The sequence below is a fragment of the Chelmon rostratus genome, chromosome 22 (genome assembly GCF_017976325.1).
Source record: "Chelmon rostratus isolate fCheRos1 chromosome 22, fCheRos1.pri, whole genome shotgun sequence".
In the NCBI taxonomy this organism is placed as follows: Eukaryota; Metazoa; Chordata; class Actinopteri; order Chaetodontiformes; family Chaetodontidae; genus Chelmon; species Chelmon rostratus.
The window spans coordinates 20,592,398-20,607,397 of record NC_055679.1 but is presented as its reverse complement, the minus strand read 5'-3'; the positions used below and the strand labels follow the sequence as shown (position 1 = coordinate 20,607,397).

The window sequence follows — 15,000 nt, the reverse complement described above, 5'->3', positions numbered from 1 at the left end:
GCTCCAACTCGACGGTGTTGAGGACTCGGACGGCGTGTCACTCCTGCAGCATCAGCATGTTGATGCCCTGTCCGTCAGGGTACAGGCAGACCCCCAGATCCACCGCTCAGGACTGCAAGTGAGCAACACGACGCTCTGACATATCAAGTAAAAGCATTCAAGTAAAAGTACATGTAGAAATACCAACAGGAATCAGTACATACGCACGAGTCAGCTCATCATGTTTTCAACACCTCAGAGTCCTGACTGAGCCTCGTCTTCATCGTCTTCACAGTTATTATTGTGTTGGCACAGTTCTTGTCTCAGTGCGATGTTACAGATACTGAGGCCCCACAGCTCACAGGTCCAGAGCCCCCCCCCTCCATGTGATCAAAGTCACGATGATATTCACCAGCAGCACAGAAACAGGTGTGTCTACTTCTGCGCAGGTACTACATCAGGACCCCCAGCATGAAGCTGCCCATCAGCGGCTGCTCCTTCGAGTGCTACAGGGAGGGGGAGGTGAAGAGCTGCTGTCCGGGCTACTGGGGTCCGGACTGCATCGGTGAGTACAGACACGCTTCAAGGCTCAGCCTGAGGAACAGCATGAATACACCCGAGGATCAGGTTCAGGAAGTCTTTGCTCTGACGGTCCGGCTCTTCTTGTGTTCATGTCTTAATGTGGACATCCTAAAGAAGACCAGGAGCCCCGGTCTGCGGCGGACGTGGTCCTGGGTCTTTATGTACGTGTTTCACAAATGCACACAAAAGGCAAAATGGAGACCACATCCCATCTCCTGCCATAACCGCCAGTTTTCTTAAATTCTTAACTTAACTTAACTTAACTTAACTTAACTTAACTTAACTAACTGAGCCTGTTCAGGTTCTCTGATGCATCGATCTGACTGATGACAGTCAGAATATTTATTAATGAGAGGCACAAAGAACGAAGCAGAGGAGAGTCCATGTAAAGATAAAAACTGTCCAATAATCAAATGAAACAGGTGAAACGTGACAGAAACTGAAAGAGGTCTTTAAAAAGCCACCTCAGATCTTCAGGCTACACAAAGGGGCCCTCCTGAACCAGGACTTAGGAACAACCAAATGGCCTCGCCAGAAGGAAAAGGATTTTTTGTTTTATACCTTCAAAGGCCTAAAACTTTCAGTGTGGGGGAGGCCCCCGGGTGACTCCTGTCACATGGTCTGTGTTCGGTCCTGGTTCCTGCAGGATGCAGATCATCCTGCAGGAACCAGGACTTCCTTCCTCTGCAGATTCTCCGTCAGCAGGACAAAAATGTGCTGACGGTCGCACATGAGCCGGACTGACTGGACACTTCACATATAACCCCCCCCAGACATGCCAGCACACATGTCCACAGCCGTCCTGGACTCAAACCGGCAGCTTCTGGTCCTTCTCAGTCTCTGACTCCCGTCTGTCTGACCTTTGATTTTCTGATGTGTCTTCATGTTAAATGTTGTAAATGAGGGTCAGGAAGGAAACAGAGCCGCTCAGTGAAGCGATGGTAGTTGAGATAAGGGGGGGGGGGGGGGGCAGGGGGCAAAGACTGAAGAGAGGGGGGAGAAAGAGAAAGGAAGTGGAGGGATGGATGGAGGGATGACCCGTGCTGACTGTGTTTCAGAGTGTCCCGACCAGGCCGACAGACCCTGCAGCGACAGAGGAGTCTGCTCTGATGGACTGGGAGGGAACGGGACCTGCAGCTGTCAGGTACTGGTTTTACTGGAGGAGGTTCTAGTGATCAGTGAGGTTCGAGCTTTAAACTTTGTGAATTTGGTTTGGGAGGTCTGTGGGGGACAGTAGGTGGTTCCGAGCTCTCAGCAGGTTCTGTGGGTTCATCAGTCGGTTGTTGGGCCTTTAAAGCAAATATTTATTTATTTATTAAACTCTGTGTGTGTGCGTATGTGCGTGCGTGCGTGCGTGCGTGCGTGCGTGCGTGCGTGCGTGTGTGTGTGATTCAGGTGGGCTTTGCAGGAACTGCATGTGAGGATTGTGCACCTGGTCGATATGGTCCCACCTGCAGCTCAGGTAACTTCAAATAACACAAATGAATAAAATCAATCTTTTCACACTCATTTATTTCTTGTGCATTCTCTGTCTCTCTGTCTGTCTGTCTGTCTGTCTGTCTCTCTGTCTCTCTCTCTGTCTGTCTGTCTGTCTCTCTGTCTGTCTGTCTGTCTCTCTGTCTGTCTGTCTCTCTGTCTCTCTGTCTGTCTGTCTGTCTGTCTCTCTGTCTCTCTCTCTGTCTGTCTGTCTGTCTGTCTCTCTGTCTGTCTGTCTGTCTGTCTGTCTGTCTCTCTGTCTGTCTCTCTGTCTGTCTGTACAATAACAGCTAAAACCAATAATACAATACTTCTTATCACTACTGTTTGCTATTTTGATATTTTATTCTGTATAGTTTGCTCTTTTTAATCATATTTATGCTCACAGTCACGGAACAATTTTTTTTGCTACACACTGCCATTTGCTGTAGATATTCTTTTTGTGCAATACTTTTTCATTACTACTGTTTACTATTTTATTATTATGTATATAATTTTTACTGCTCGCTATTTTGATATTTTATTATGTATAGTTTGTTCTTTATAGTCTCATTTTCACTTATTTCACTGTGTGTGATGCTGCTGCTGCACTCTGTCTCTCTCACTCCTCTCTGTCTCTCCGTCTCTCTGTCTGTCTCTCTCACTCCTCTCTGTCTCTCCGTCTCTCTGTCTCTCTCTCTCTCTCTCTGTCCGTCTCTCTGTCCCTCTGTCTCTGTCTCTGTCTCTCTCTCTCTCTCTGTCTCTGTCTCTCTCTCTCTCTCTCTGTCCGTCTCTCTGTCCCTCTGTCTCTGTCTCTGTCTCTGTCTCTCTCTCTGTCTCTGTCTCTCTCTCTCTCTCTCTCTCTCTCTGTCTCTCTCTCTGTCTCTCTGTCCCTCTGTCCATCTCTCTGTCCCTCTGTCTGTCCAGTGTGTTCCTGTGTCCATGGTCTTTGTGACTCAGGGTTGAAAGGTGCTGGCAGCTGCATCTGTTTTTCTGGATATAAAGGTCGTCAGTGTGATCAAGGTCAGTGTGCTCTAATTGATTTCTCTCCTGATCTTCATCAGTCATTAGTTTAATGATCATTAGATCAACATGTTGTGTCTTCAGGGACTCCTGAGCTGTTTCTTACCTGTGCTGTGATTGTCTCTGTGCTCACCTGTCGCCGTGTTTCAGAGTCACCTGAGTGTGCCGCTCTGAGCTGTCAGCAGAACTCTCGCTGTATGGAAGAAGCTCTGACGGGACGGCTGCTGTGTCAGTGTCTGCCGGGTTACCAGAAGGCAGGAGCTCAGTGTGTGTGTGAGTTAGCAGCAGTCTCACCTCATCGATCGTCAGTTAGCCCCTGATCAATCCTCAATCATCAGTTAGCCCCTGATCACACATTCAGGCTCCAGAGCTGTCTGTCTCTCTGTCTGTCTCTCTGTCTGTCTCTCTGTCTGTCTGTCTCTCTGTCTCTCTGTCTGTCTCTCTGTCTGTCTCTCTGTCTCTCTGTCTGTCTCTCTCTCTGTCTGTCTGTCTCTCTCTCTCTCTCTCTCTGTCTCTCTCTCTGATCTGACGATGAACAGGAACAGAGTTTGTATCAGGATCAGAATCAGGATCAAGGTCACAGTCAGGATCAGGATTGAAATCAGGTCAGGAATAAGACCAGGGTTAAGATCCAGATTGGGATCTGGAGAGGGATGAAGATTAGGATCAGGATCAGGATCAGGATAAGGTTTAAAAAGAGGCAGCGTCTTTATGTCTCAATCCCTCCTACAGAATGTAGAATACACTGAACACTGATGGGACACTGATCCACTATAATCCAGGTCCAGTCAGAAACTGCTTCTTGTCCCTGTCAGGGGCCTGGTGTGAATGAAACAGCTTCCTCAGACTCCGGCTCACTGCACAGCGTGTAGCAGCGGCGTTAGCTTGGAGGCTTGTAGCACGCCACACTGAGCGCCACAGAGGACATTAAAAATCCTCGTGTGTCCTCCTCTGTCTCCACAGCCATAAACCCTTGTCTCCAGCGGGTTTGTCATGCCCAGGCCTCCTGTGTCCACACCGGTCCAAACCAGCACCTCTGTGCCTGTAACCAGGGTTACAACGGGGACGGCCGAGTCTGCATGGCCACTAATCCGTGTCAGACCGACCAGGGAGGATGCTCTGCTGAGTCTGCACGCTGCGTCTACGACGGGCCTGGGAAGGTAAGGAAATACTGAGGCCAGGGGCCAGATCAAGAGCTGCTGATCTTGATCTTGTTCCTAATCCTGGTCCTAATTTAATCATCATTCTGATCTTGTCCTTGACAGTATCCCTGGTCTTGTTTCTGACCTCTGATCCTAATCTTGTTCTTGAGCCCGTTCTCGACTTTGTCCCAGCTCCTGTTTCTGATCCTGATCCTGTTCTTGTTTCTGATCCTGACTCTGCAGTGGGTCTGTACACACTGAGTGTTCATGAATGGACCCCTGTGTATCTGCTGTGTTTCCTTCAGTCTCACTGTGAGTGTCTTCCTGGTTTTGAACATCTGTCCGACGGCGGGTGCAGCCTCAAGGAGTCCTGTAGACCTGATTCCTGTCACAAAGACGCCAACTGTACCACTGTGGGACCAGGACGAGTCCAGTCAGTCACCATGTTTTGTTTGTTGCCACTTCTGCACCCACTGAATGTACAGATGCACAGTATTATTAGTGGGATCACACAAATTACCTGTCCCTCAGGTGCACCTGTCTCCAGGGTTACCTCGGTAACGGGAAAGTGTGCTACGGGAACATCATCCAGCGTCTGAACGCTCTGAACACAGAACCTGGAGGGCAGTGGAGCGGTCAGCTGAGAAACGCCGTCACTCTGTTCGGTATGATGATCTTTTATTCATTTTGAGACCAGAAAGTCAAAAATGACGTTAAATTAATTTATGTAAAAAATATTTATAATAAATGACGAGACTGACGTCTGCGCTGTTCACCTGTCCGTCCATAACCCCCAAACCCACAACCTGTTTGTGTACAGACAGAACCTGTTAACCCGTGACCTTCTGAGGTCTTAATGCTAAGCTAAGCTAAGCTAAGCATGACCTGGAACTTAACTGTTGACCTCTTTACCAACCAGACTCCTCCCTGATTGTAACCCTGATGGAGGTGTCATGTGTGGATACAGCAGTAAGTGACAGTTTTAAAAATGGGGGCATAAAAAGTCGCTGTCATGTGATTTAATCTGGGATTCTGTAGAAAGATCCGGATAAACACACTCCTCATGTCGATTCGAGTATCATCTGGAAGCATCAGTGGAAAGTTCCCGCCGCTCTTTTCAAGATGTTTGACGAGAACGACAGAACTGACAAACACTGATCTGTCGTGAAACCTCTTTCTTTTTTTTCACTTGAATAATAACTAACAGGAACAGTAATTGTGTGTGTGTGCGTGTGTGTGTGTGTGTGTCTGCTTTCAGGTTCTCTGTCGTGGCCTCTGCAGAATTTGGGTCCGTTCACTGTTTTTGTCCCGACCAATAAAGGCTTCAGGGGAACTTCAGTAAGAATCTCATCCGACTGAGGGATCAGGTCTATGTGATGCTAACCTTTTAGCCGCAGCTGTTTGTCCGTCTTCCTGTTGACTGAATCAGGAGACAAACACTTTCACATGAACTGTGTCTGAATGAACCGCAGGATGACATGAACCATGGTTTACATGTGACGACAGGATGTGATCACCTGGTTCTGTGTCCCGTCTGTCTGTCGACCAGGTGAGGACCCTGACGGCCGATCAGTCCAAAGCTAGATACCTGTGCAAGATGCACCTGGTCGCCGGGGTGATGCCGTTTGACACTCTGAAGAAAACCGATGTCTTTTACACTCTGACTGGAAAACCAGCTGAGACCGACACGTCAGGGGGGGTGAGAGTCCAATCAGAAGCTTCCTTCCTCACAAGAGTTTGATAATAATACACATCAGGTCTCTTAAGACCCTTTAGAGACAAATAAGAACTAAATTTTTGATTTTTAACCACTTCGACAAAAATTAATAGTTAAAAACAAGTAGTTTGATCAGAAGGAACACAAAGTCTGAAGAATTAATTCAGGAAAATGTAAAAAATCTAAAGCAAAACTTAAAAACAAGCAGAAAGTGTGGACGTGCGCAGATCGAGACTTTCAGCCTCCGGTGGTGCTGGACGCGTCTCCACGTGTCCAAATGTTCAAGCGTCCAAACGGCGAATGGTTGTGAAAGACTTTTCCGTCCACAGAGCGTCTTTTTGTTCTCTTCCAGGACACTCAGACTAAAATCCGTATCCATGGCAGCAGGAAGAAAGGTGTGATCGTGCAGTCGGACATTGTTGCTTCCAATGGGATGATCCACGTCATCGATAAGCTGATGGACAGCGTTTCCCCAACGGTGGAGAGCGACACACAGGTGAAAACACACCAACATGTCTTCATGTGCAACCTGTTCAGAGGAACCATGGACGAGTATAACGTCACGTTCTGTCACGTTTTACAGATGATGCACTCCTTTATTTATCTCATCATATGAACAACTTGTACGTTTCCTCACAGGAGAATCTGATGAAGATCATTTCTGACTACGGAAAATTTGACAAGTTCAAACTTTTATTAGAGGTACGTAGATCGGTCTTGCTTTTTGTCCTGGACCTTGAATGTTCAGACCACAGTCACAGTCAGGCCAAAAGTTGGCGAGATACTGAATCTTTCAAAGACATATCCTGATCTCAGTGCTGCTCTCCAGAGGCTGCACCTTTCACGTTTGAATGAATGGAAACTATCAGATGGGAAGATCAATGAATTAATAAGCTCCAGCCAATTTTAGCATCAAGTTTCATCACATTTACTCTGGTTTAAAACTGGATGTGGCTGGAGGTGACGAGGATGGACAACTGGGCAACTCATGACAACTGATATTGCAGTTTTCATGAACTGCAATGCAAAGAGACTGTAAATCACAAAGCAAACATAAAAGCAAGTCGTGGAAACCAGGCGTCAACGATGTGTTACATTTAGCACATTTATGTACGGATCTATAGCAACAATATACATACGTACATTGATAACTGCAGGTAAAGGAGAGCATATATTTGAACTGTGGGTTAAAGTGGGTCGTTTCCTTACTCTGCAGAAAACTGACCTGGCGTCAGTCATAGACCGTCCTGGTCCGATCACCGTCTTCGCTCCCAGCAGTTCGGCCTTTGATGCGATGACTGAAGGACACCTGCAGTACCTCAGCAGTGCTGAAGTAAGAACCACTCGATCATCACAGCTCTGACCTTCACTTCAATGAACCACGATCTGCTGTCAGCCAGTTCAGTCAAAAAAACCAAAAACACTTTTCTCCTCCACCTTCAGGGTCACCACAAACTGGTGGAGCTGCTCAGGAACCACATTGTCCCGTCCACCGCGGTCAGTACAACTGGCTGTCTAATGTTTTAATGGAGTGACTGTGTTTAATGTCCATCAAATCTTCTAATATTGATTTCCTGGTTTGAAGTTGGAGGTCTATAACGCCGTGTCGAGTCCCAGAATTGTGACGATGGCCAATCAGGTTCTGACGGTCAATGTGACAGAAAATGTAAGTTTGGATCTTAAAGTTCTAATCATATTCTGACTTTTTCAAAATAAACTCCTTTCAGATCAGGACTCAACAGTTCCAGCAGTTTATTAATGAATCAGTCTGACATGACTGAACAGGGGCCACACATGAACTGGTCTCAGGGAGTCAGTAAAGATTTAGCGGCTGCAGAAATCACAGAGTCGATAAAGTGATGAGAAGAGAATTGAACATTTCAACCTCGTATCATATTCTAATGATAGATTCATGATTTGTTCTCTTTGACGGCTGTTGTCTTTTCCAGGGTCAGATTTTCGTTAATGGAGCGGCGGTGCTGGAGGCAGCAGTGGAAGCTAAAAACGGACTTCTGTATGTTCTGGATGCAGTTTTGATTCCGCCCTCCATCGAACCTGTGCTGCCCCACAGGTGTGACATCACCGAGACCAAAACAATCAAGGTGAGCTTCCACAGCGGCCATGCTCCTTGATGCTCTCATCATTTTGGTCCTGACTTTGATCCACTTTTACGGCGTGTTCACACCAAACATGAAGCTAATTTTCACCTCATGTTACTCCTGCAAGTTTACTGCACAGAAATGATCAACCCAGAGTCACACTGGATCCCTGCTCTGGATCCAGAGTCACACTGGATCCTGCTCTCAGATCCAGAGTCACACTGGATCCTGCTCTCAGATCCAGAGTCACACTGGATTCTGCTCTCAGATCCAGAGTCACACTGGATCCCGCTCTCAGATCCAGAGGCACACTGGATCCCGCTCTCAGATCCAGAGGCACACTGGATCCCTGCTCTCAGATCCACACTGTATCCCTGCTCTCAGATCCAGAGTCACAATGGATCCTGCTCTCAGATCCAGAGTCACACTGGATCCTGCTCTGGATCCAGAGTCACACTGGATTCCCGCTCTGGATCCAAAGTCACACTGGATCCTGCTCTCAGATCCAGAGTCACACTGGATTCTGCTCTGGATCCAGAGTCACACTGGATCCTGCTCTCAGATCCAGAGTCACACTGGCTGCTGCTCTTTAACAGAAGCTAGCTCAAACACTCCACTCAAACAGTGCTATGTGCTATTAGCTTGAGAGGAGAAGCTAAAATGTGGGATACTGTTGTGATGCTTCTTTAGTGAACACGTAAAAGAAGATTTACATGTTCGACTGTCATCATTCATCTCGAACTGACTGGTTCCTTCTGACAACATGATCCAGATCCACCTGATGAAGATACGTTAGCCTACCTTGTTATGAATTTGGTTGTGCTGCCTGCTGTGTTTTCTTGGTTTGTCTCAGCTGTTTTCTTGCTGCTTCCTGTTAAATTCTCAGTGGATTGTAGGTGAATTTAGTCCATAAATCATCAGATAACATCACGGAGGGAGACGCCTCACAGATACATTAACTTCTGAACAAACAACTGTCCATTGACTCCGACGTTCACTGACCCAGGAGTCACTCAGCAGTTTCAGCATCCATAGATAAACCCACGCACATTAGTCAGTCACGAGCCAGATGTTACTCAAATTTGCTGTGTTCACGTCTTACAAATGTTTTTATTTTAAACGATGGATTTAGTCAGAGGACGAACCTGAATTAAAAGTTGTCTCTTCTGGCAGCCTCGTGCCTTCAACATGTGAGTTTACTGTGAAGAGTCGGTCACATGTTTGAGGATCTCTTCCATGTTTCAGGGTGAATGTGTCAGCTGCTCAAAGGTCAAACTGTCTCAGTGCTCTTCTGGAGTTTACACGGTAAGACGTCTCGCTCCACCTTTTCCCTCGTGTCCGCATGAATTTGACCATCAGAACAGAACGTGCCGATCTGAAACACGACGATCCATCTCTTTATTGATCAGGGCTCCTCCACCTTTGGATGTATCTACACTCTGTCCATCAGCAGACCAGCTGTTAAAATTCCAACTGCAGGCTGCTCTCCTCTCTGCAACGCAACTGTCATGGTAACCAAACACATCATCAGATTTCACATTCATTTTCATAATGTTTCCTCAGATCAGGATCAGGATCAGGATCTTCAAAGCACGAAGCAGAAGTCATAGAATTAAAATGTCATTTGAGTAAAACATGAAAAACCAAAGCGATGTGAAGGAGGCGTCGGCTCATGTGTTTCTGTGTTTGTTCAGACTCCAGCATGTTGTAAAGGTTTCTATGGTCCAGACTGCAGACCCTGCCCAGGTGGATACCAAACTCCCTGCTCCGGACACGGTCAGGTCAGATGCAGCACACTGTTAACTCGGCCTCGCCACTTTGTGGTAACGCCTGACGAAAGTACAAGGTGATGTGAAGGTCTGGGATGGCGAAGCGGTTTTAAATAGTTTTTTTTTTTTTTTAAGTTTTGATCCTTTAGTTTGTACTTTGAAGGGGCCTCGATTTGTCTTAGAAGTTAAAATATCTTTATGCTATGTGGTCCACTTGAGGGGATTGGAGGAAATGAAGTGTTATTTCTCGTAGTGTTTGGAGGGGATTGGAGGAAATGAAGTGTTTTTTCTCTTGTAGTGCTTGGAGGGGATTGGAGGAAATGAAGTGTTTCTTCTCATAGTGTTTGAGGGGATTGGAGGAAATGAAGTGTTTCTTCTCGTAGTGTTTGAGGGGATTGGAGGAAATGAAGTGTTTCTTCTCTTGTAGTGTTTGAGGGGATTGGAGGAAATGAAGTGTTTTTTCTCTTGTAGTGCTTGGAGGGGATTGGAGGAAATGAAGTGTTTCTTCTCGTAGTGTTTGAGGGGATTGGAGGAAATGAAGTGTTTCTTCTCATAGTGTTTGAGGGGATTGGAGGAAATGAAGTGTTTCTTCTCTTGTAGTGTTTGAGGGGATTGGAGGAAATGAAGTGTTTCTTCTCTTGTAGTGTTTGAGGGGATTGGAGGAAATGAAGTGTTTCTTCTCTTGTAGTGTTTGAGGGGATTGGAGGAAATGAAGTGTTTTTTCTCTTGTAGTGCTTGGAGGGGATTGGAGGAAATGAAGTGTTTCTTCTCGTAGTGTTTGAGGGGATTGGAGGAAATGAAGTGTTTCTTCTCATAGTGTTTGAGGGGATTGGAGGAAATGAAGTGTTTCTTCTCATAGTGTTTGAGGGGATTGGAGGAAATGAAGTGTTTCTTCTCTTGTAGTGTTTGAGGGGATTGGAGGAAATGAAGTGTTTCTTCTCTTGTAGTGTTTGAGGGGATTGGAGGAAATGAAGTGTTTTTTCTCTTGTAGTGCTTGGAGGGGATTGGAGGAAATGAAGTGTTTCTTCTCGTAGTGTTTGAGGGGATTGGAGGAAATGAAGTGTTTCTTCTCTTGTAGTGCTTGGAGGGGATTGGAGGAAATGAAGTGTTTCTTCTCGTAGTGTTTGAGGGGATTGGAGGAAATGAAGTGTTTTTTCTTGTAGTGTTTGAGGGGATTTGAGGAAATGAAGTGTTTTTTCTCGTAGTGTTTGAGGGGATTGGAGGAAATGAGGTGTTTTTTCTCGTAGTGTTTGGAGGGGATTGGAGGAAATGAAGTGTTTCTTCTCGTAGTGTTTGGAGGGGATTGGAGGAAATGAAGTGTTTTTTCTTGTAGTGTTTGAGGGGATTGGAGGAAATGAAGTGTTTTTTCTCGTAGTGTTTGGAGGGGATTTGAGGAAATGAAGTGTTTCTTCTCGTAGTGTTTGGAGGGGATTGGAGGAAATGAAGTGTTTTTTCTTGTAGTGTTTGAGGGGATTGGAGGAAATGAAGTGTTTTTTCTTGTAGTGTTTGAGGGGATTGGAGGAAATGAAGTGTTTTTTCTCGTAGTGTTTGAGGGGATTGGAGGAAATGAAGTGTTTCTTCTCTTGTAATGTTTGAGGGGATTGGAGGAAATGAAGTGTTTTTTCTCGTAGTGTTTGGAGGGGATTGGAGGAAATGAAGTGTTTTTTCTCGAAGTGTTTGGAGGGGATTGGAGGAAATGAAGTGTTTTTTCTCGTAGTGTTTGGAGGGGATCGGAGGAAATGAAGTGTTTTTTCTCCTAGTGTTTGGAGGGGATCGGAGGAAATGGATCGTGCATCTGTGACCTGAATTTCAGAGGCTCTCGCTGTCAGTACTGCTCCTCCAGCAACAAATATGGACCAAACTGTGACAGAAGTGAGTCTGAATTGTGACATCATACAGATAGCCGTGACATTAGGATGATGGAAGCTCACCTGGGTCAAACCTCACCTGTCTTTCCTCAGCCTGTCCCTGTATCCATGGACAGTGTGAAAACCGTCCAGACTCAGACGGTCGGTGTAAACTGGACTCCTGCCTGATGGGTTTCACCGGTCGGTTCTGCGATCGCAGGACGGCGGCCTGCGGCGTTCATGCTCAGTTCTGTCATGCCCATGCAGACTGTGACTTCAGCGAGGGAACCACCAGGTGAGTTAACCTACATCCATCGAACTCAGGTTTAACTTTAGAACCATACACATTATGGTTCTAACGTCTGTCCTGGTTTCAACGAGAGTCTGTTTGGGAATTTGCTCCATTCAAACAGGTGTAGCTTTAAGACTCATTGCTGCTCAGTTCAGTGTATTCAAAGGGGCCGTATGATGCTGATTTTCACATTCATAATTTTAGGTGTCTTCTAGAACAGGTTAAAAAAACACGTGAGTTTTCATGTCCTGTTATTGACTTTCTTAGCAAAGACCATCTGAGGCGACTGTATGCTGACTAGCATCAGCGATGTGATGCGTCTTGTTTGGACATCAGTCTTAGTCCCTCATTAAGTGAATGAAGTCTTCAGTGTTTTGGTACTGATGCTGTCCAGGTTCACCTGTTACCTGTGAACAGCTGCAGAAGAACAGATGTCCAGAGGGGGGCAGAAAGTAAAGTAAAGATGACCTCCTCAAACCAGACGTTATTCACAGAATCTGCTGTGTGTGTGTGTTTATAGGTGTGTATGTAAACCTGGTTACCAAGGTGACGGCATCACCTGTGTGGAATCGGATCCGTGTGCTCCACCTCACCGAGGCGGCTGCAGCGTGAACGTAAGCCACTTTTAAACTAAAGATTTAAGGATCTTGAATATATTCAGTCAGAAAGGAGCGTCTCTCTCACAGACGCTGGTGTCCGGTCCGTCCTGTGCCGTGTCTCCTGTCTGTCGTCTACAGGCCAAATGTATAAAGACCGGACCGGCTTCTCACTCCTGCCAGTGTCTGACCGGATGGAGGAAGGACGGAGACGAGTGTCAGCCAATCAACAACTGTGATGGCTCTGACAGAGGAGGCTGCCACCCCAACGCCACCTGCATCTACGTCGGCCCTGGACAGGTAACACCCACTCAGCCTTCATCGTGACTTTATTCAATCCAACACCTGAGATCAGCCTTCATCGTTTATTTAACAGTTGTGCATGTCACATTATTTCCAGAGTGAGTTTGGTTTCCTCTTTCCTTCATGACTTTGTTGACCAACAGAGCGACTGCACCTGTAAAGCCGGCTTCAAAGGAAACGGCCGCGACTGTGAAGCTGTGAATCAGTGTGTAACTGCCAACGGGGGCTGCCATTACTTGGTGAGCATGACTGATGTTCTATATTAATATCCTGTAGATCGAACCTGGAGCAGACAGTAGGCCGATGGATCAAGTCACTGTCCCGCCTTCTTTTCTGATGATGAGAGAAGAAAGTTGACGACGTGATGAAAAATGAAATATGAAATGATAAAAAGGTCAAACGTTGTGTGCAGGCCAGCTGTCGCCTGCTGTCCTCTCGGTGGACGTGTGTGTGTGATGACGGATATGTTGGAAACGGACAAATGTGTTACGGTACCGTGGAACAGGTGAGAACCCGCCGCAGTGACGCCCGCGGTCACCTGTCAAACAGCGTTTCTGCGTCTTCAAACCTGAGTTTGTTGTCTCGATGCTTCAGGAGCTGATGGCTCTGCCGGACGCCTCGGACTTCTTCACGTGGACAACCGTGAGTATCAGACAGGAAGCGCAGTGACCGACAGCGACAACACTGAAATCACCTCATTTCACCCGTTCATCAGCTGGACAGTAACATGAAGACGGGGCCATAGATACATTTCCTGTGTGAATCCACAGCTGAAGAACGTTTATCACACATTTTTAACTGTAACTCCCCGGAGAGCACTCATCATGGATCTGTACTTTGTATATATGTATGTAGGAGTGTACATACCCAAAAATCTGTGTCCGTATCTGTGCTGGACTGCAGGAGTCCGGTCTGTCCCGGTCCCTGGCGGAGCAGAACGTCACCCTCCTGGCTCCGTCTTCAGCCGCTGTCGCTAAAATGTCTCCGGACGACAAAAACTTCTGGAGCTCGACGGGAAACCTGCCGAGTCTCATCAGGTTACGGCTCGACGCGACTGGATGCTTCTTTGGGTTTAATGTGGCTCGTGTTTTTATTTGAGGGCTGTTCTATGAGCTTTTTTGACAGTTTCCATCTGTCCTACGTCACAGGAATCACATGATCCCAGGCAGATATCCGTTATCCAGCCTGAGCAGCACTCCTTCTCTGACCTCCCTTCTCAAGATAACACTTCCTGTTTCAACAGCCAATGAGGTGAGTCCACAGGAACGATGGTTTACTTTCATTTGTCACCATATCCACCCAGAGACGAGATTGTTGCAGTGAGGCTGTTTTATTCATTGAGGGCTGTAATAAAAGTTCCTCATCATGCAGCCGGTTTCACATGAAACTGAAATTCTGAAAGAAGTCTGTCGGCTCGCTGCTCGTACATACGCTGCAAGCTACTGTTAGCATACTTTAGCAAGCTAACTAAACTGCCTGCACCCACCTGTCCAACAGAAGACAGGTGCGTCGCTCTTCATCCTCATCCTCTCCTTCAGTGCTCGCTAACCCCAGATCTGCCCGTTTTGGAATGAGTGTTGTTTTTTGCCGCTGTGTCAGCCGTTTTAGTAGCTTCGCCTTCAGGACATGCTGCAACATGCAGGTACCCGGTCGCTACCTTTTATACCGCCCTGACCTCACCTGCACTCTCATTGGCTGGAGGCAAAGGTTGCCGCCCAGAAAAGTCCTGAACGCACCAAACAACAGGGAAATATAGGCGGGAGGTCTCTGCAGCACCACCACAGCAGCTCATCTGCGATACCTGAGAGGGAGTCAGGATGCCGCTCTCCTGCACAGGCGACCTTTGACCTTCTCTGGACTGATCAGATTTGATTCGCTGTGTTTGTTCTCTCAGCTCACGGCCGTTGGAGGAGCGACCATCACCACACCAAACATAGCCGCTACCAACGGACTGATCCACATCATTGATAAGGTACGCAGCTAACGATGCTAACGATGCTCGCGGTGCTGTGAGGCGACACACTGAGACGCCGTACGTTTGTTCTCTGTGCAGGTTTTGGTTCCGGACAGGAAGCTGAGCGAAGGTCTGCTGGCGACTCTGGCGCTGAGACCTGAATTCTTGCTGTTCAGATCTCATCTCATCGTACGCGCCGCACACACACACTCAGCAGCCACGGGCAGCATTTATAACGTTCG

General features: G+C 46.9%; 1 protein-coding gene across 3 annotated transcripts in view; it reads left to right on the top strand.

The window, feature by feature from the left end:
• The window catches only part of stab2 (stabilin 2), a 36,533-nt gene that overhangs the window by 1,201 nt on the left and 20,332 nt on the right, over nt 1-15,000 (top strand). For all 3 annotated transcript variants that reach the window (XM_041963539.1, XM_041963538.1, XM_041963540.1), the window contains exons 2-32: nt 1-118; nt 429-544; nt 1,620-1,705; nt 1,957-2,023; nt 2,944-3,039; nt 3,190-3,312; nt 4,003-4,199; nt 4,487-4,614; nt 4,713-4,846; nt 5,440-5,519; nt 5,731-5,880; nt 6,251-6,394; nt 6,538-6,600; nt 7,115-7,231; nt 7,342-7,395; nt 7,484-7,564; nt 7,848-8,000; nt 9,243-9,302; nt 9,407-9,508; nt 9,692-9,778; nt 11,527-11,638; nt 11,728-11,908; nt 12,426-12,519; nt 12,643-12,801; nt 12,948-13,043; nt 13,217-13,309; nt 13,399-13,446; nt 13,708-13,841; nt 13,953-14,055; nt 14,699-14,776; nt 14,858-14,947. The exon at nt 1-118 is cut by the window's left edge and continues 7 nt beyond it. In XM_041963539.1, coding sequence (XP_041819473.1) covers nt 1-118; nt 429-544; nt 1,620-1,705; nt 1,957-2,023; nt 2,944-3,039; nt 3,190-3,312; nt 4,003-4,199; nt 4,487-4,614; nt 4,713-4,846; nt 5,440-5,519; nt 5,731-5,880; nt 6,251-6,394; nt 6,538-6,600; nt 7,115-7,231; nt 7,342-7,395; nt 7,484-7,564; nt 7,848-8,000; nt 9,243-9,302; nt 9,407-9,508; nt 9,692-9,778; nt 11,527-11,638; nt 11,728-11,908; nt 12,426-12,519; nt 12,643-12,801; nt 12,948-13,043; nt 13,217-13,309; nt 13,399-13,446; nt 13,708-13,841; nt 13,953-14,055; nt 14,699-14,776; nt 14,858-14,947 — 3,344 coding nt within the window. The remainder of the gene's footprint in view (nt 119-428; nt 545-1,619; nt 1,706-1,956; nt 2,024-2,943; nt 3,040-3,189; nt 3,313-4,002; nt 4,200-4,486; nt 4,615-4,712; nt 4,847-5,439; nt 5,520-5,730; nt 5,881-6,250; nt 6,395-6,537; nt 6,601-7,114; nt 7,232-7,341; nt 7,396-7,483; nt 7,565-7,847; nt 8,001-9,242; nt 9,303-9,406; nt 9,509-9,691; nt 9,779-11,526; nt 11,639-11,727; nt 11,909-12,425; nt 12,520-12,642; nt 12,802-12,947; nt 13,044-13,216; nt 13,310-13,398; nt 13,447-13,707; nt 13,842-13,952; nt 14,056-14,698; nt 14,777-14,857; nt 14,948-15,000) is intronic.